Genomic DNA, 20,567 nt, shown 5'->3' with positions numbered 1-20,567 from the left:
AAAACTTTTCCACATATCTGCCATGCTAACCCTGCCCTCAGAGGAGCTGGCCGTGACACAGCTGCGTTGGCGACCTCTTGCTCCTCCTCTGCCTTCGCCTTGGGCTTCCACTTGTTCCCCTGTGACATTTGGGAATGCTCACAGTAGCGCGTCTACCAACGTGCTCTTGTACTCGCGCATCTTCCTATCACGCTCCAGTGCAGGAAGTAAGTTGGGCACATTGTCTTTGTACCGGGGATCCAGCAGGGTGGCAACCCAGTAGTCTGCACACGTTAAAATGTCGGCAACTCTGCTGTCGTTGTGCAGGCACTGCAGCATGTAGTCGCTCATGTGTGCCAGGCTGCCCAGAGGTAAGGACAAGCTGTCCTCTCTGGGAGGCGTATCGTCATCGTCCTGCGTTTCCTCCCAGCCACGCACCAGTGATGGGCCCGAGCTGCGTTGCGTGCCACCCCGCTGTGAACATGCTTCATCCTCATCCTCGTCCTCCTCGTCCTCCAGTAGTGGGCTCTGTTTGGCCACATTAGTACCTGGCCTCTGCTGTTGCAAAAAACCTCCCTCTGAGTCACTTCTAAGAGACTGGCAAGAAAGTGCTAAAAATGACCCCTCTTCCTCCTCCTCCTGGGCCACCTCCTCTTCCATCATCGTCCTAAGTGTTTTCTCAAGGAGACATAGAAGTGGTATTGTAACGCTGATAACGGCGTCATCGCCACTGGCCATGTTGGTGGAGTACTCGAAACAGCGCAACAGGGCACACAGGTCTCGCATGGAGGCCCAGTCATTGGTGGTGAAGTGGTGCTGTTCCACAGTGCGACTGACCCGTACTTGCTGCAGCTGAAACTCCACTATGGCCTGCTGCTGCTCGCACAGTCTGTCCAGCATGTGCAAGGTGGAGTTCCACCTGGTGGGCACGTCGCATATGAGGCGGTGAGCGGGAAGGCCGAAGTTACGCTGTAGCGCACACAGGCGATCAGCGGCAGGATGTGAACACCGGAAGCGCGCACAGACGGCCCGCACCTTATGCAGCAGCTCAGACATGTCGGGGTAGTTGTGAATGAACTTCTGCACCACCAAATTCAGCACATGCGCCAGGCAAGGGATATGCGTCAAACCGGCTAGTCCCAGAGCTGCGACGAGATTTCGCCCATTATCGCACACCACCATGCCGGGCCTGAGGCTCACCGGCAGCAACCACTCGTCGGTTTGTTGTTCAATACCCCGCCACAACTCCTGCGCGGTGTGGGGCCTGTCCCCCAAACATATGAGTTTCAGAATGGCCTGCTGACGTTTACCCCGGGCTGTGCTGAAATTGATGGTGAAGGTGTGTGGCTGACTGGATGAGCAGGTGGAAGAAGAGGAGGAGGAAGCGGAGGAGGAGGCTACAGGAGGCAAAGAATGTTGCCCTGTGATCCTTGGCGGCGGAAGGACGTGCGCCAAAGAGCTCTCCGCCTGGGGCCCAGCTGCCACTACATTTACCTAGTGCGCAGTTAGGGAGATATATTGTCCCTGGCCGTTCTTACTGGTCCACGTATCTGTGGTTAGGTGGACCTTGCCACAGATGGCGTTGCGCAGTGCACACTTGATTTTATCGGATGCTTGGTTGTGCAGGGAAGGCACGGCTCTCTTGGAGAAGTAGTGGCGGCTGGGAACAACATACTGTGGGACAGCAAGCGACATGAGCTGTTTGAAGCTGTCTGTGTCCACCAGCCTGAATGACAGCATTTCATAGGCCAGTAGTTTAGAAATGCTGGCATTCAGGGCCAGGGATCGAGGGTGACTAGGTGGGAATTTACGCTTTCTCTCAAATGTTTGTGAGATGGAGAGCTGAACGCTGCCGTGTGACATGGTGTAGATGCTTGGTGCCGGAGGTGGTGGTGTTGGTGGTACATCCTCTGTTTGCTGGGCGCCAGGTGCCAACGTTCCTCCAGAGGCGGAGGAAGAGGCCGAGGCAGCAGCAGAAGAGGTAGCAGGGGGAGCCTGAGTGAGTTCCTTGTTTTTAAGGTGTTTAATCTACTGCAGTTCATGCTTTGCATGCAGATGCCTGGTCATGCAGGTTGTGCTAAGGTTCAGAACGTTAATGCCTCGCTTCAGGCTCTGATGGCACAGTGTGCAAACCACTCGGGTCTTGTCGTCAGCACATTGTTTGAAGAACTGCCACGCCAGGGAACTCCTTGAAGCTGCCTTTGGGGTGCTCGGTTTCAGGTTGCGGTGGCCAGTAGCAGGCGAACGCTCTTAGCGGCGGGTGTTCTGCTTTTGCCCACTGCTCCCTCTTTTGCTACACTGTTGGTTCGGTCTTACCACTGCCTCTTCCTCTGAACTCTGAAGGTCAGTGGCACGACCTTCATTCCATGTGGGGTCTAGGACCTCATCGTCCCCTGCATCGTCTTCCACCCAGTGTTCCTCCCTGACCTCCTGTTCGGTCTGCACACTGCAGAAGTTGGCACCTGTGTTTCATCATCATCAGAGACGTGCTGAGGTGGTATTCCCATGTCCTCATCATCAGGAAACATAAGTGGTTGTGCGTCAGTGCATTCTATGTCTTCCACCGCTGGGGAAGGGCTAGGTGGATGCCCTTGAGAAACCCTGCCAGCAGAGTCTTCAAACAGCATAAGAGACTGCTGCATAAGTTGAGGCTCAGACAGTTTCCCTGATATGCATGGGGGTGATCAGACTGATGGGCTTGGTTTTCAGGCGCCATCTGTGCGCTTTCTGCAGAAGACTGGATGGGAGATAATGTGAACGTGCTGGATCCACTGTCGGCCACCCAATATACTAATGCCTGTACCTGCTCAGGCCTTACCATCCTTAGAACGGCATTGGTCCCCACCAAATATCGCTGTAAATTCTGGCATCTACTGGGACCTGAGGTAGTTGGTACACTAGGACGTGTGGCTGTGGCAGAACGGCCACATCCTCTCCCAGCACCAGAGGGTCCACTAACACCACCACGACCATGTCCACGTCCGCGTCCCTTACTAGATGTTTTCGTCATTGTTACCGTTCACCACAATAAGAAAAAAATTATTTGGCCCAATGTATTGAATTCAAATTCAGGCCTTTTTTTTTACAGGCACCTAACACTATCTGGCTATCTATTTAGGTACTGTATTCCACTAATACAGGCACAGCAGAAACCACTGATTTAGGGAATTGCTAATTTGGGAATTGTATTTCAACCCAAAACAAAAACTGTGCTTTGACGGACACTAAAAAACTTGACCAGCCACAGCAGTAACCTCGGATTTAGCTGAATATAAATTGTAGGCCTAGTATTTAGGCCCTGGATGGATGACAGGTATCCCTTTACGGACAGAATTACACTTGGAGATGCACGGTAGCGTGTGAAGTTATTGAGAATGACCCTATCAGCACCTTCAATGTAATATACCCTTTTATGGATAGATTTAAACTTGGCCTGCTACAGCAGAAACCACTGATTTAGGAAATTGCTAATTTGGGAATTGTATTTCAACCCAGAACACAAACTGTGCTTTGACGGACACTAATTAACTTGACCAGCCACAGCAGTAACCTCGGATTTAGCTGAATATAAATTGTAGGCCTAGTATTTAGTCCCTGGATGGATGACAGGTATCCCTTTACGGACAGAATTACACTTGGAGATGCACGGTAGCGTGTGAAGTTATTGAGAATGACCCTATCAGCACCTTCAATGTAATATACCCTTTTATGGATAGATTTAAACTTGGTTTGCTACAGCAGAAACCACAGATTTAGGTAATTGCTCACTTGGGAATTGTATTTCACCCCAGAAAAAAAAATATCCTTTGCCAGACAGCAGACAATATTACAATTGGCTAGCCACAGCTGAAACACCAGATTTAGGGTACTGCTATTTTGGCAATTGTATTTCACCCCTCAATAAAATAGCAAGCACAGCCAAGCCCCTGATGTAGGATCTAGCAAAAAAACAACAACACACTATTGATGGTTAAATGGACTTGGTGGCAGCTTGTGCTGGCGCACCACAAGACAGAAAAGCGCTCTGGGCAGCCTAAAAACAGTGAGCAATTAACTAGCAGAAGTTGAATGATACACAGCTGTAGATCGATCACTTCAGTAAGTGTTTTTGATGAGTAAATCCCTGCCTAATCTGGCCCTAACAGCAGCAGCTGCATCCTATCCCTACACTGATCAGAGCAGAGTGACGTGCGGCGCTACGTGACTCCAGCTTAAATAGAGGCTGGGTCACATGCTGCACTGGCCAATCACAGCCATGCCAATAGTAGGCATGGCTGTGATGGCCTCTTTGGGCAAGTAGTATGACACTTGTTGATTGGCTGCTTTGCAGCCTTTTAAAAAACGCCAATAAAGAGCCGAACACCGAACCCGAACCTGGACTTTTACATAAATGTTCGGGTTCGTGTCCGTGTCACGAACACCCCAAAATTCGGTACGAACCCGAACTATACAGTTCGGGTTGGCTCATCCCTATTTAAGACCACTTGAAAAATGGCAAAAAATCATATTTCGCATGGCTGGATTTTAACAAGGTTCCAAGTAGAGCTTCAACATGCAACAAGAAGAAATGGGAGTGAGACAAAACATTTTTTGAGCATTCAATTTAATGAAAACAACGAATAAACTAAAACAGGCTGTTTTTCAGCTGATCAAAATTTTAGCACCACATGCCTTTAAAAGGCCAAATCTGTGCAAAGATGTGGATTCATTGTCATTTTCTGTCAGGTAGTCACACGTTGTGATGGCAAAGGCAATAAACTCTCCCTTTTTGAACGTGGTCGGGTTGTTGAACTGCATAAGCAGGGTCTCTCACAGCGCGCCATCGCTGCTGAGGTGGGACGCAGTAAGTCATTTGGAATTTCTTAAATGTACCTGAGGATTATGGAACAAAAAAGTCAAGTGGAAGACCCAAAAAAATATCATCAGCACTGAGCCGGAGGATCCAATTGGCTGTCCGTCAAGACACTGGACGATCCTTGACCCAAATTAAGGCCCTTACTGGTGCTGACTGCAGCCCCATAACCATCAAATGGCATCTGAGACTGAAAGGCTTCAAAAACAAAAAACATCTTCAAAGACCCTCGTCTCCTTGAACGCCACAGAACTGCTCGTTTGGACTTTGCAAGAGAGCACCAAACATGGGACATTCAAAGGTGGAAGAAAGTTTTATTCTCTGATGAGAAAAAATTTAACCTTGATGGTCCTGATGGTTTCCAACGTTACTGGCATGACAAGCAGATCCCACCTAAGATGTTTTCTATACTCCACAGTGGAGTGGGCGCCATAATGGTCTGGGGTGCTTTTTCCTTCAGTGGAACAATGGAGCTTCAGGAAGTGCAGGGGCGTCAAACGGCCGCTGGCTATGTCCAGATGCTGCAGAGAGCATTCCTCATGACTGAGGGCCCTCGTCTGTGTGGTAACGACTGGGTTTTTCAACAGGACAACGCTACAGTACACAATGCCCGCAGGACAAGGGACTTCTTCCAGGAGAATAACATCACTCTTTTGGCCCCTCCTGCGTGTTCCCCTGATCTAAATCCAATTGAGAACCTTTGGGGATGGATGGCAAAGGAAGTTTACAAAAATGGACAACAGTTCCAGACAGTAGATGGCCTTCGTGCGGCCGTCTTCACCACTTGGAGAAATGTACCCACTCACCTCATGGAAACGCTTGCATCAAGCATGCCGAAACAAATTTTTGAAGTGATAAACAATAAAGGCGGAGCTACTCATTACTGATTTCATGTTTGGAAGTTGGATTTCTGTTTTGTTTTTTGTTTTTGTTTTTTTGGAGGTGTGGTCCTAAACTTTTGATCAGCTGAAAAAGAGCCTGTTTCAGTTTATTCGTTGTTTTCATTAAATTGAATGCTCAAAAAATGTTTTGTCTCACTCCCATTTCTTCTTGTTGCATGTTGAAGCTCTACTTGGAACCTTGTTAAAATCCAGCCATGCTAAATATGATTTTTTGCCATTTTTCAAGTGGTCTTAAACTTTTGATCAGGACTGTATTTATCAGCACAGGTAGAACCTCATACACATCTACATTCTAGTTTATATTTGGTTTCTTTTATTGCAATAATCTAGGTGAACTCTTTTTCTCCAGGCTCGCATCAGATTCTCTACCGCATAGCTCCCCTCGGGCAGCACTGAGACATGCTTTATTGCAAGCAATTAACCTATTTTATTTCTCAGCACAAGTTTTAGACCCTTTTATTAACAGGTTCAATACACTTGTTACTTTTTATAGATCAAATTAAGTAAAGGTTAGATAAAATGCAACCGCAGTTCATATATTTCATCCAGAATCTTGTCTCTGCAAGAAATGCAGTTGTCAGACAAAGTCAAAGGCTCGATTCCATGGCACCCAACAGATAATAAGTGCCACAAATAAGATGTTCTTCACATAACCTTGCTCATTGTAGGCAGTGATCATGTTACATGGACTCTTTATATATGAGGTATGATTTGTGTTCATTTCCATCCAAGTGTTTTCACAGTGAAGGGTAAAGCAAGACGTAAGTGTATCAGGTGATGAAATGGAGTATAGCGTCTTGGGTAGGCCTGTTACATATAATTGATTACAGCAGAAAGCAATACTTGATAACCTTAAAGCATTGAACGATGTGCTGATCTTGTCAGTTACCTGCGGAGACATGAAAGCACTCACACGTGACTAATTATAACATGGCAGATGTCAGGTTGCGCTACATGAGAGATTTACTAAACATCCAGGTTAGTTGCCAATGTATATAAAAGTCTTTCCAGGGACATATTTCTACACAATACCCACATCACTGTTAGTCCCTTTGGCTTTTACCAATATGAGGATTTAAACAAATCTGGCACTTTCCTGCAGATAACTCCCAGCAATGTCAATGCGAGTTAAACAAAGAAAACAATCTATTCTGCTGCCGTTTTACATATATTTAGTCAACTACATCCCTATTTAGAATTTACATATATTCCTGCTAGGTGTCTTAATGCAAATTGGCTATAGGGTAGATCCATTGTAAATGGATAATACTTGTAATAATAATTCTACCCCAGTTAGCTATTCCTTCTGGAGCAGCTAAGGCTAACGTTCACATCTGAGGCACAGCTCTCTGGCAGGCTGTTTCTGTTTTTTGTTGGATGCTATCGAAATACCCGCCAGCCCCATTGACTATATGGACACCTGACCACTACCCGGCATATATATATTGGGATTCATCCGTACAAAGAATGTTAATGATTCCCGACATTCTGTGCCAGAACAGCCTGCCGGAAAGCTGTGCCACAAATGTGAAAGTAGCCTAATAATACAGAACAGTTTGCAAGTAAACTTGTTATATATTATATAAAATTATAAAGTATCAGAAATCTAGAGAAAATTTTTGAAGTTTAATAAATTCTGTTTTGTAAACATTTTTTTTTCTGACCACCTTTAGAGTTTTCATGGACTATTTAAAGATTGACATAGAAAATGCAATAGTCTCTAAAAACATTATTACTTATTATTAACTGATCATCCAGTTTTTAATTTTATATAATATTAACTAATTGTTGATTTTATATGTTATAGTGTTCCAAAATATTATGACTATGGACATGGAACAAATGAAGAAAACTTCAACAGTTATGGTAAGATTGATCCTTCATTTTTTGTTCAGAAAATATATAAATAGTTATTTGAGGATTAGTCCGAAAGAGTCATCTCAATAAGCCAATATGCACCATTGAGCTGCTTATCATCAAGGATCTTATAATAGCTCTGACTGAGTCAATGGTGATCATCTGGTATCACTCGCAGAAGCTGCAAAAGGCCACAAGAGAAAATGTAGTTTACATAGCACCCATTTAAGTGAATAGACCAATATGTAATACATGTCCAAGCCAATTTAGCTGGGGCAAGGAGACTACTTTTTGGTTGATTTGGCTAATAGAAGAGTCTTAGGTGGAGAAACTCCTGCTTTAATATATATGTGTCCTATTAGGTCATAAGGATAGGGATTACAGATGTGTCTTTCCTTCCGTTGGCTCTTGGTGTGAGATATAATATGCTGAGAAGTGCAAGATGACAAGCTTTGAGGAAAAAAAAAACGTTTGCTTGAGTAATGCAATCATTCTTTTTTAAAGCTGGTCCCCTTGTACCACTCATCTTGACATTCAGTATCTTGAACCAAGAGCCAAGATAAGAACACCTGTACAAACCGACATTGTTCAGTACATACATTTTATGAATATTGGTAACATCTTGTATTCTTATTACTAGAGATGCGTGAAGTTTTGGAAAAATCAATTTGGCTGCTTTGATGGCCATTAACAGGAAATTTGATTTGTGACAAATTACTTTGTCACGAATCGCTGTCCATTATAAGGAGCAGGGAACAGTCGTCATGCCACTCTCCTGATCGCAGCATCTGTCACTCACATTAAGCTGTTCAGAGGATAAAAAGATTTTTACTCCCCTTATCCACTTGCTCACGGAGGTGTCATCTGCTCCCGTCTTGATTGAAGAAAATGCACCAAAGGACCTGCGTCAAGCGTGATGTCATCACCACATGATCTTGCTGGGCGCCTGCAGTAACGTCATCACTGATGACGTCACCGCGCACGCTCCGCCATGTCCTTTGGCGCAAAATCTTCAATCAAGATGGGAGTGGATGACCTCTTCACGAGCAAGTGGATGAGGTTAGTATAATTTTGTTAGCCACCATTTTAGGAAAAATTGATTAGTTACCACAAATCATGAGGAAATGTGGCTTTGTGACGAATAAAATTTTTCCTGAGATTCTGATACTTCGATTCGCTCAGCACTACTTATTGCTGTTACAGAAAAAATATATATTGTTGTACAGAAAATCAAATGTGGTTTGTTGAAAATTTATTTTGGTGAAGTTATTCTACTTCAGAGATCAGCAATCTTCGGCACTCCTGCTGCTGTGAAACTACAACTCCCAGCATGCAAACATGAATGGCTGCTTTTCTAACTCCCATGGAAGGGAATGAAGCATTCTGGGAGTAGTAGTTTCTGAACAGCTGGAGTGCCAGAGTTTGCTGATCCCTGTTCTACGTTATAAGCTTGAATTAATTTCTGATTTTGAGTAAAATCCTTTTATTATATAATTGAATGTTTCATGTGTTCTTGTAGTGTCAATTTGTACTGAACATTCCAGTAATTGTCAAGTGTGATTTCCTTTTAAGAACTTTACTTGTGTTTGGTGCTTCTTTCAACATTTTTGTTGCCCTTTCAGAATGTTGCCGTAATTGACTCTGACTATCTATTTTATCATCCTAATATTTCAAGATCATTTATAATCTAGTTGTTTAAATATGACCATTGTGAAAACATATGGAGCTTCCCAATGACAGACTTTCAAAATCACTGTACAGTACATGCAAATATCAATCACTGGTGTCTAGTGGTGTGTAATATGTGGCAATTTTATTAGAGTAACCACCGTATATATTATAAATTCTACATACTGTTGGCAGGTAAAATCATTGTGCCTTATTCCGTAGCATTCCTTACCTTGAAGAAATCTAGTTTAAGGAAATATCTGATTTCATAACTGACTTTCTGCAATCACTTACTGTATCTGAATGTTGGGTCTGTATTTTAACCCCATGGGTTATACAGTAGTCTTCCTCTCCAATTTTGGATTAATTCTGCTACACCATTGAAAACACTAAGGCGCAGCTTATTTTTAAGAATACGGATGTTCATTTTTATTAAAATAGACACAGTATAGACATTGTAGGAGGCTTTGAAGTGTAAGCTTGTAGTTGCGTTATTATGCTTCTAAGCTTATACTTACTTTATTATTGTAGCCCTGTATCTTATCAGTAACTGAAAAACAGAAGTCTAATTTCTAAGGAGCATGGTGGCCATTAATCTTCATATCACTAGAACTGACAATTAATAATCTTGCAAATGTCAGATATTTGCTGAAAGATGTCATTTCAAATTAGTATCAGTAATGTGAAACAAGAAGAATTTATTCAAATCCCATTTGTGCGCTTAAAGAGGATCTACTGTACTATCTGCTGGAGTTGGAAATGCGGAAGGCTCTTTGCACTTCCTATCATAAAAATACATTTTTCAATATATTTTGCCATTTTGGTGTTAATACATTGAGAAATGTGATGTTCAATATGAATGCCATATTTGTGAAGCACATATTCCACTTTTTCTGACATAGAAGTCTGATAAAATGGGTAAAGTGGAGAGCAACGTTTTTATTACCTTTTTTGCATGTTAAAATGTTTCTACTTGATAAAAAAAAAATTAAAATCTTGGGCAGTGCGCTGCATGGGAGTGATTGTTGCATGTGTATTGGAAAACTGGGTGGGGCAGGGGGACCTAAACTAAGTTTTGCCATGGGGCCCTATAAGTTTTGTGTATGCCCTAGTACAGTCACCATAGTAGTATAGTCATTGAGTCATTGTATTTATGAATACTCCCCCACCTCTCTCAGCAGTGATTGATTACTGGATATGTAAATACAAGGCAGCCCATCAATCACTAGCATAGACTTATAACTTAAAGTCCATTGTATTTTTTGTCTGCTGCATTCTTCAATAGCTTCTGTACCATAAATGTGACTTGTAGGCCTATAGGAGAGCATACCTGTTGCCTGTGCTGTTCTTGATTCGATAACAGATATAGTTGATTACACGCCACTTGCCTGTTACATGGGAAAACCTTATTTATTACTTAGATTCTTAAAACAAATATAACTATTTCCTGCTTGTGGGTGGGATATCTGCTAATATTATATTGCATGGAGAAAAAGTGTGGGCCCATTTTGAAAGGTAGTAGTGCTTTTCAGATCTTAAAGGAATTTTTAAAGTTTATTTATGCAGCATCCATTCCTATATTATGTGGGATGTATCATTTTATTCGAATGCATGTTTGGGGCCATGTCCTACATATAGTTTGAATAACAGAAAATATAGTTTGATTATTTCTTTTTTTCATTTTCAGGGAGGCAGGAAAGTTAAGATTGTAAAGTGTTAAACTAGCCTGATTATTGCAACACTCTAAAAGTAATTGAGACTTGAAATAGTCATGTTAGACTCTAGAGTGCAACTAGCAAATTAAAATACTGGCGACTTTGTAAGAAATCATACAATATACATTAAAATATTCTAAGTCATATTAGTTGCAATCTTCAATAAGCCAGAGACAGACTTCCATATTGAACTTAACCAAGCAGCCCATGAACATTTGTTACGAGACTCTGATCTGACTTATTAAAGTACCAAGAAGTGCTTAAGAAGCCTATCTGAGAAAATAAAGAGAAATGAGAAAATACTGCATGTAGAGAAAGAAAGAAAAGGATTACATATCTCAAAGGAAACATAAATATACAAAATAAATTGAAGTAATTCAAAAAACCCAATGGATAGTTTCTCTGTAAGAATAATAAGATTTCCTAGTAGGACAGAAGTTATTTTCTAACTCAGGCAAATTCAGCCTAGATGGAATTACAAGTTATTATTTATATAGCCAACTTAATATGAAAAGATGAGGGTTAGAAGATGCTCCTGTTGGTTATATTTTATACTATCTGACTACATTTGTTAATTTCTTATGCAACCCAGAAATGTGTTTATATTTAGTAAAAGCCATAGTTTATGAGGGTATACATACACTGCCTGGCCAAAAAAAAGGTCACCACCTGTATTTAACTAAGCAAATAGGTAAGAGCCTCTCATTGGATAATTACTGCATGGGTGATTAAGTTTCAGCTGGCAACAAGTTATTTAACACTAGCTGATGCAGTGAATAGCTTCTAATTTGTTAAACAACCATATTGAAAGACACATCCTGTGGTTGTGAAAAAGATGTTAATCTGTTTCAGAAGGGTCAAATTATTGGCATGCATCAAGCAGCGAAAACATCTAAGGAGATTGCTGAAACTACAAAAATCGGGTAAAGAACTGTTCAACACATTTATAAAAACTAGAAAGACAGTGGGAAAACATCGAGGAAGTAATTTGATTGGAAAAAAATCTTGAATGATTGTGATCGGTAACATTTGTTGAAATCAAATTGCAGAAAAACAGTAGAAATCAGGGATCTGTTTAATAGTGAAAGTAAGAGCATTTGCACATGCACAATGAGAAGGTAACTGAAGGGATTGGTACTAATCAGTTGTGTAGGGGTTGTCTCATCTGAGACAATGGGGCATGCACAGCGCATGACTGGTTACTGCTCCCATTCACTTGTGCTCAGCTATTTTCGGTGGCCCCATAGAAATGAATGGAGGGTGGCTGTGCATGCACAGTGCACCCTCCAACACTTTCAGGGCTCTGTTTAGGAGGGGTATAGCCTAGCGATATGTCCCCATTGTCTCAGATAAGACAACCCATTAAAGAAAACTATTTGTCAGTGAGGCTAACCAGCAAAAACAGCTTCAATTTGCTAGGGAGCATAAAGATTGGAATTGGAGCAATGGAAGAAAGTCATGTGGTCAGAGAAGTCCAGATTTACCCTGTTCCAGAGTAATGGGCACATCAGGGTAAGAAGAGAGGCAGCTGAAGTGATGCACCCATCATGCCTAGTGTCTACTGTAAAAGCCTGTGGGGGCAGTGCTATAATCTGGGGTTGCTCCAGTTGGTCAGGTCTAGGTTCAGCAATGTTATGTGCCCAAAGAATGAGGTCAGCGGACTACCTGAATATACTGAACGACCAGGTTATTTTTCTTCCCTGATGGCACAGGCATATTCCAAGATGACAATCCCAGGAGTCATTGGGCTCAAATTGTGAAAGAGTGGTTCAGGGAGTATGACACATCATTTACACATATGGATTGGCCACCATAGAGTCCAGACCTGAACCCCATTGAGAATCTTTGGGATGTGCTGGAGAAGACTTTGCACAGTGTTTAAAATCTCCCATCATCAAAACAAAATCTTGGGGGAGGGGGGGATTAATGCAATTATGGACAGAAATAAATGTTGTGACATTGTAGAAGCTTGTAGAAACTATGCCACAGCAAATGCATGCCATAATCAAAGGCGGTCTAACGAAATATTAGAGTGTGTGGCCTTTTTTATTGACCAGGCATTGTATTATAGAGGCAGCCTGTGCAGCAGCTATATACCTATAGTTGGCTAAGTCCTCATTGGTCCCATCCCTCTGTCTAATAACAGCATTGTTAACAAACAAGAGGCTGAGCAATTGGCCCAAGGGTCATGATGAGGGTAGTGGAAAAACTCTGCACCAAAAAATGAGGCCCTGTTTTGTCTTTACAATAGGGCCCCCTCTCTTCCAGGTACACCTTTGGTCCTTTAGCCTTGGTAAATAAATGTAAAATATTCTATAACAAAGCTGACCTATAAAATGCTAAAAATCTTCAAAGAATATATATTTCTCTTTATCCCTGGTTTTAGGGCAGGAAGAATGGTCTTCATCACGATCCAGTTTAAAGGCACCACTACAAAGAACAACTAGAGGAGGTTACAGAGAACATCCGTATGGTAGATACTGAAGGTCTTCAGCTTTTGTGCCCTCCTCTTATAGACAATTAATTGCCTTATGGCGCTGCATAAAACAGCAACATTAAAACAAGTAATAGTCCATTTTTATCTTGGGGATTACTGCTTGTGGTTTCCCTATGTAATTCTGTATTTGCAAAATCATGTGGTGTAGCATTGGCTTTAATATGTTTTTAAACATGGACTGAAAAAATGCAGGATCATTTTGTCTAAAACCATGGAAAATGTTATGTTGGTTGTTGTTCATTGTGGTGTAATAACTTTCAAAAAGCATGAATGTGTGACAGCATTGGTAAAGTGTAGATGGATCATGCCAGGCCTCGAATCTCATTTATGTAGGGATGCTAAACTATGGGAATATGATTTTTGAACATAACATAACTAAATTGTAGAGAGGATGTTTTAAACTGGATTTTTTAATACATGTAAGAAACAAAATGTTCAGTATTAAGTTTGTAAATTCAGTTTAAAATGCTGTTTTAATGGAGCTGATAACTAATCAGCTACTGTAATGTATGTAGCTAACTGAATCTGTCAGTGTTTTAATCTGTATTTGTTTAAAACAATCACATAAAGATCAATGTGTAATCTTCTCTAAATAGGAACTTATAATTTGTCAAATATGTCTGCTAGAATTTGTCAATAAAGCTGACATTTTGTAAGAAACTAAACTTGCAATCACTTGCTTTGGACTGTAGCCTTAAATGCCTGATGTATTTCCTTTTCTAGGAATGACTAAAATGTTTTCCGTAAAAAATTGCTAAATGATCCCAAGTTTGTTTTAAGTATCTTGTGTAACATTTTAAAAGTTTTAATAACTCTTGCTTGTTAAATAATTTAAACATTAACCTTCTAAACTGTTATTTCATACGCGGTTAGAAAACACTAATGTACAAGATGTTAATGGGAGATAAATGGCTTCTAAACAACTCTCTAAGCTTCATCTTACTAAACAAAAACTGACTTGTTTGCACCACTAGCATGTCTCTCGTGAGAATGTAATGTAAGTAAAAGAGGTAAGATTACTACTTACCACCATTAGACTGTCCTAATGCCAAGCTCTTCAAAGTCTGAGTCACCCTAAACATTAAATATCTGATTTAACGTGTAAACATTGTCTAGATTTTGGTTGTCACTCCCAGGAGTGTGTTGACTGCATCATAACTATTTATCTCTACTACCAATAATCATCAGTGTCACTGCCCAGATGTTGCTCTTTAACTTCAACTTCAAAAACTGTATTTGTAATTTCCAGTGCTAAATATCACCAAGCTTGAAAGCAGTTTAATGGGCTGATATTTCTTTTGAGACTATCAGACTTGATGGCTGATGATTATTAAGGAAAAGTGTCGCAGGAGTCAAAGGATGACTAAACCCTAAACAGGTAACACTAATAGTAACTCTGTAATTTTCAGTATGCGAGTAAATGTTAAATATTCTCAACTATTAAGCAATTTATAGTTAAAAAAGTAAACCTATGAGAACATAACAACTAGGATTTTAGGCTTTTAAACCAATAATTAAGATTAACTAGTGACATCAAAATTTTTAATTTCGATTAACTAAACAGAAATAAAATTAACCATAACAGTAATGCAGCTCTTGCTAACTTCCGCTTTGTAACTTAATATATATTATGGCAATGAAAACCATGAAATAGGGCCACCAAAATGAGTTTTATCCAGATACTTTTTTGTTGAATCTTAAGTGCTGGCTATTTGTCACTGTGATTGGTTTACTTTTTTGATGAGAATAAAGTATAAGCTTGTATAATATTGAATAACTGTTGGATAGTGCATTGCAGCTGGAGTTGCATGCCAATATGTTACACTTTAGAAATTAATATTTTCTTATTGTAGTTTAACATTAAAATTGAGCTAAAACAATGATGTCATATTTAATAAATCACTATTATTCCATTTCAGATATTCTGGTAAGTCAAGAGCAGATGACATAAAGTAGAGGGAAAGCTTTATAGAAAGGTAAGTGCCAGAGAGATTAACTGGCTTCATTACTTGTTCTCTCGAAATCTTTCTCAGTGGGTTGTAATGTTCTGTAATACCTATTTTTCATCCATAAATAAATTCTTTCTTCAATTTTCTGTTTAACTACAGTAGTTCCAGGGGTTGAATAAAATTCAAAGGTGTCTCTGGATCCAAAAATCCATTTACATATATGTTTTATTACCTCTTGGCCAGATTTGGGTTTGGTTACAAAGAGGATCTCTTGCTCTGGAAGACCTGTACTGTTTTGCATTACAACGATAACTCATTGATTTAAATGTGCACCATGTAATGCATAAAGGGTTTGTCTGGTCTCAGATCTAACAGCACCAATGCTCGTATCCTATAGCCAATTAGAAGAAAAAATTGAACTCACCTGTTGGAAGTAATGCTGTTCTCTATTCGCTGCCCTGTTCCTAGCCACTTCTGGTCCCTGCCAGACTGGAAGTAGCTTGGTCCTGTGACCACTGCAGTCAGTTACTGGCCTCAGAGGTCACACGTGCCACGACTACTAGCAATGTGCTAATGATGCTATGTGATAGTTTATTCCAGTCATTGGCCACAACAGTCATGAGACCAAGCCACTTGTGGTCCAGAGGATACCAGAAGTAGCCAGGAATGAGGCAGAGGCTTAGGAATAGGGGGACCTTAAACAGGTGGGTTATTTTTTTGAGTTGGTCCAAGGTTATTACTAAGTGGGTGGTTGGCTCCTAGGCCAGACAACCTTTCAATTTCTCCTGAGGTTGTTCTGCAGAGAAATAAAACACTGTCATATTTCTCTGCAAAATTGATTGCTAGAGGGCACTTTGTGATACGTTTATTGTCAAAGGACCTTTTAAATAAGTAAGGATTGTTCATATCACGAAAACCCTTTAAATAGTGATTTGGGGTTTGTTAAAAGTGGCCACGTTGCTTCAATCAAAACTTTTAAGTTTATTTGAATTAAAAATGTGTTCCTTTTATGATAAATCCAGTCCCACTTCTCTAACTTCATGTAAATAATGCAGTACTGGCTCTGCCGTATTCCATATCACCCATACACTGTATGGACCTCTTAACAGTAAAATACCTATTGGATGAAGCTGCCCTGTGATTGGGTAGAGGGAGTTTCAATGTATGAGCTGAGCTAAGACTGCATTGGCTTACATGAAAACTTGGAAGTGGCAAATTACATACATTTTACAATCATATATTAACCTCATAATGACCCGCGTCGTACATGTACGGCGCTGGTGGACGTGACTTAAGGACCAGCTCCGTACATGTATGGCGGGACCTAAGTAGATAGTAGAGAGAAATGCAGAACTGTTTATTTTTAGGTTCTGTATCAATACTGAAAGTGATTGTCCAGGATTAGATGGGAGAAAAAAAACATCACAACTCTTGTCCATGGCCTGTATGTAGTACTGCAGCTGATCCCCATTCATAGCTTGATAGAATACATACAGTGTATTCGGAAAGTCTTCAGAACATTTCACTTTTTTCACATTTTGCCCTAGGCTAAAATAACAAATAAAGTTTCCCCCCATCAAGCTGCACTCAATGCTCCTTAATGAGAAAGGGAAAACAGAATTTTAGAAATGTTTGCAGAGTGGCTTCTTTAATGGAAGCTGGCCATGAACTAAGTAACTGGGAGAAGAGGGCCATGGTAATGACTTATTCACACAGTCAGTGTTCGGTCAGTGATTTCCATCAGTGATTTTGAGCCAAAAGCAAATGTGGCTCTAAACAAAGAATGGATGCAGATCTTTCCCTTATCTCTGTATACTCTCCAATCCAGGTTTTGGGTCACAATCACTGATAAAAATCACTGACCAAAACACTGACCTATGAATAAGGCCTCATGCACACGACCGTTGTGTGCATCCGTGGCCGTTGTTCAGTTTTCCGTGATTTTCTGTGGACCCATTGACTTTCAATGGGTCCGTTGAAAACTCAGAAAATGCACCGTTGTTAATCAGCGGCCGTGATCCGTGTTCCCTGTCCGTCAAAAAAATATGACCTGTCCTATTTTTTGGACGGATAACGGTTCACGGACCCATTCAAGTCAATGGGTCCGTGAAAGAACACGGATGCACACAAGATTGGCATCCGCGTCCGTGATCCGTGGCCGTAGGTTACTTTCATACAGACGGATCCGAAGATCCGTCTGCATAAAAGCTTTTTCAGAGCTGAGTTTTCACTTTGTGAAAACTCATATCCGACAGTATATTCTAACACAGAGGCATTCCTATAGTGATGGGGACGCTTCTAGTTAGAATATACTACGAACTGTGTACATGACTGCCCCCTGCTGCCTGGCAGCACCCGATCTCTTACCGGGGGCTGTGATCCGCACAATTAACCCCTCAGGTGCTGCACCTAAAGGGTTAATTGTGCATATCATAGCCCCCTATAAGCGATCAGGGGCTGCCAGGCAGCAGGGGGCAGACCCCCCTCCCTCCCCAGTTTTAATTTCATTGGTGCCCAGTGCGGCCCCCCTCCCTCCCTCTATTGTATTATTTTCATTGGTGGCACAGTGTGCGGCCCCCCGGCCCCCCTCCCTCTATTGTATTATTTTCATTGGTGGCACAGTGTGCGCCCCCCCGGCCCTCCCTCCCTCTATTGTATTATTTTCATTGGTGGCACAGTGTGCGCCTCCCCTCCCCCAGATCATTTGTTGCAGCGGAGAGTTCTGATCGGAGTCCCAGTTTAATCGCTGGGCCTCCGATCGGTAACCATGGCAACCAGGATGCTACTGCAGTCCTGGTTGCCATGGTTACTTAGCAATATTAGAAGCATCATACTTACCTGCTGCGCTGTCTGTGACCGGCCGGGAGCTCCTCCTACTGGTATGTGACAGATCATTAAGCAATGCACCGCACAGACCTGTCACTTACCAGTAGGAGGAGCTCCCGGCCAGTCACAGACAGCGCAGCAGGTAAGTATAATGCTTCTAATATTGCTAAGTAACCATGGCAACTAGGACTGCAGTAGTGTCCTGGTTGCCATGGTTTCCGATCGGAGCCCCAGCGATTAAACTGGGACTCCGATTGGAACTCTCCGCTGCCACCAATGATCGGGGGGGAGAGGGAAGGCCGCACACTGTGCCACCAATGAAAATAATACAATAGAGGGAGGGAGGGAGGGGGGCCAGGGGCCGCACACTGTGCCACCAATGAAAATAATACAATAGAGGGAGGGAGGGGGGGCCGCACACTGTGCCACCAATGAAAATAATACAATATAGGGAGGGAGGGGGGCCGGGGGGGCGCACACTGTGCCACCAATGAAAATAATACAATAGAGGGAGGGAGGGGGGGTCGCACACTGGCCACCAATGAAATTAATACAATAGAGGGAGGGAGGGGGGCCGAGGGGGGTCTGCCCCCTGCTGCCTGGCAGCCCCTGATCTCTTACAGGGGACTATGATACGCACAATTAACCCCCCTCAGGTGCGGCATCACAGCCCCCTGTTGTGCGGATCACAGCCCCCTGTAAGAGATCGGATGCTGCCAGGCAGCAGGGGGCAGTCATGTACACAGTTCTTAGTATATTCTAACTTGAAGCATCCCCATCACCATGGGAACGCCTCTGTGTTAGAATATACTGTCGGATCTGAGTTTCACGATCTAACTCATATCCGACAGTATATTCTAACATAGAGGCGTTCCCATGGTGATGGGGACGCTTCAAGTTAAAGTATACCATCGGATTGGAGAAAACTCCGATCCGATGGTATAATAGGGACTCCTGACTTTACATTGAAAGTCAATGGGGGACGGTTCGGTTTGCAATTGCACCATATTGTGTCAACGTCTAACGGATCCCTCCCCATTGACTTGCATTGTAAGTCAGGACGGATCCGTTTGGGTCCGCACGGCCAGGCGGACACCAAAACTACTTTTTTTTCATGTCCGTGGATCCTCCAAAAATCAAGGAAAAACGGTCACGGATCACGGACCTACAGACTCCGTTTTTGCAGACCTTAAAAAAAAACGGTCATGTGCATGAGGCCTAAGGCTTAAGAGAAGTGACCATGAAACCAGTGGTCAGTCTGGCTGAGCTCCAGAGCTCCTGTGTGTAGATGGGAGAAGCATCCAAATGGTCAACCATTACTGCAGCATTCTTCCAATCTGGGCTTTGTGGCAGTGTGGCCAGAAAGAAGCCTCTCCTCAGTAAAAGATACATGAAAGTTTGCAAAAAAACACCTATTCTAAATGAAAACCTTATCCACATTGCTCTGGACCATCTTCCAACAAGACAACGACCCTAAGCACATCCAAGTAAACACAGTAGTGGCTTAGGGACAACTCTGCCAAAGGTGCTTCTACTTATGCCTCATTCACATATCAGTGTTTTGGTCAATGATTTCCATCAAGGATTTTGAGCCAAAACCAGGAGCGGCTCTAAACACAGAACAGGTGCAGTTCTTTCTTTTTACCTTATGTCTGTGGAGGCTCCAATCCTGATTTTGGCTCACAATCACTGATAGAAATCACTGACCAAAACACTGCCGTGTGAATGAGGCTTTGCTAGTACTGAGTAAATGGTCTTAATACTTATGACAATACAATATTTAAGATTTTTAACTTTCAATAAATTAGCAAAGCATTGAAACATCCTGTGGTTCAATTTGTCTTTATCTCTGTCTACAGATGGTCCCTATCCTACCTGACAAAGCTTGGAAAAATCTGCATAGAACAATGGCAGAGAATCTCCAAATCCAGATGTACATATCTTGTAGCATCAAGAAGACTGGAGGGTGTAATCATTGTCAAAAGTGCTTCCACTAAGTACTGATTAAATGTCTGAATACTTATGTCAATCCAATATTTTAGTTTTTTGTTTTAAATACATTAGTGAAGATTTCTAACATTCTGTTTTACCTTTGTCATTATGGGATATTGAGCGCAGAATGATGGGAACATTTTTGAACTTTTTTTATTTTAGCTCAACGCCGCAACTTAACAAAATGTAAACAAAACGTTTTGTTTTATGGTATAATTCTTTGTATCTTGTATTATATAACATTTCAACCCCAGTAAAGGCAGAATTTGCAGAATATTTTTGTTTTCACAGTTTAAAGAATTGGTCCTAAAAGCTAAGCATCATACCAAC

At 41.8% G+C, this 20,567-nt stretch overlaps 1 protein-coding gene across 2 annotated transcripts in view; it reads left to right on the top strand.

Moving 5' to 3' along the window:
- The window catches only part of KHDRBS2 (KH RNA binding domain containing, signal transduction associated 2), a 519,297-nt gene extending 499,114 nt beyond the window's left edge, over nucleotides 1-20,183 (top strand). The window contains exons 8-11 of one of the 2 annotated variants that reach the window (XR_005778300.1): nucleotides 7,541-7,599; nucleotides 13,360-13,459; nucleotides 15,390-15,446; nucleotides 20,105-20,183. Coding sequence is in view for 1 of the 2 variants with exons in the window: in XM_040428614.1 (XP_040284548.1) it covers nucleotides 7,541-7,599; nucleotides 13,360-13,457 (157 nt within the window). In the remaining variant the exon portion in view is untranslated. Of the gene's footprint in view, nucleotides 1-7,540; nucleotides 7,600-13,359; nucleotides 14,065-15,389; nucleotides 15,447-20,104 lie in introns of those variants that run through there. The other variant, XM_040428614.1, reaches the window with a different exon arrangement.
- The last annotated feature ends 384 nt before the right edge of the window (nucleotides 20,184-20,567 follow it).

This window comes from Bufo bufo, chromosome 4, assembly GCF_905171765.1.
Source record: "Bufo bufo chromosome 4, aBufBuf1.1, whole genome shotgun sequence".
Classification (NCBI taxonomy): Eukaryota; Metazoa; Chordata; class Amphibia; order Anura; family Bufonidae; genus Bufo; species Bufo bufo.
This window is presented reverse-complemented; position numbering and strand designations above follow the sequence as displayed.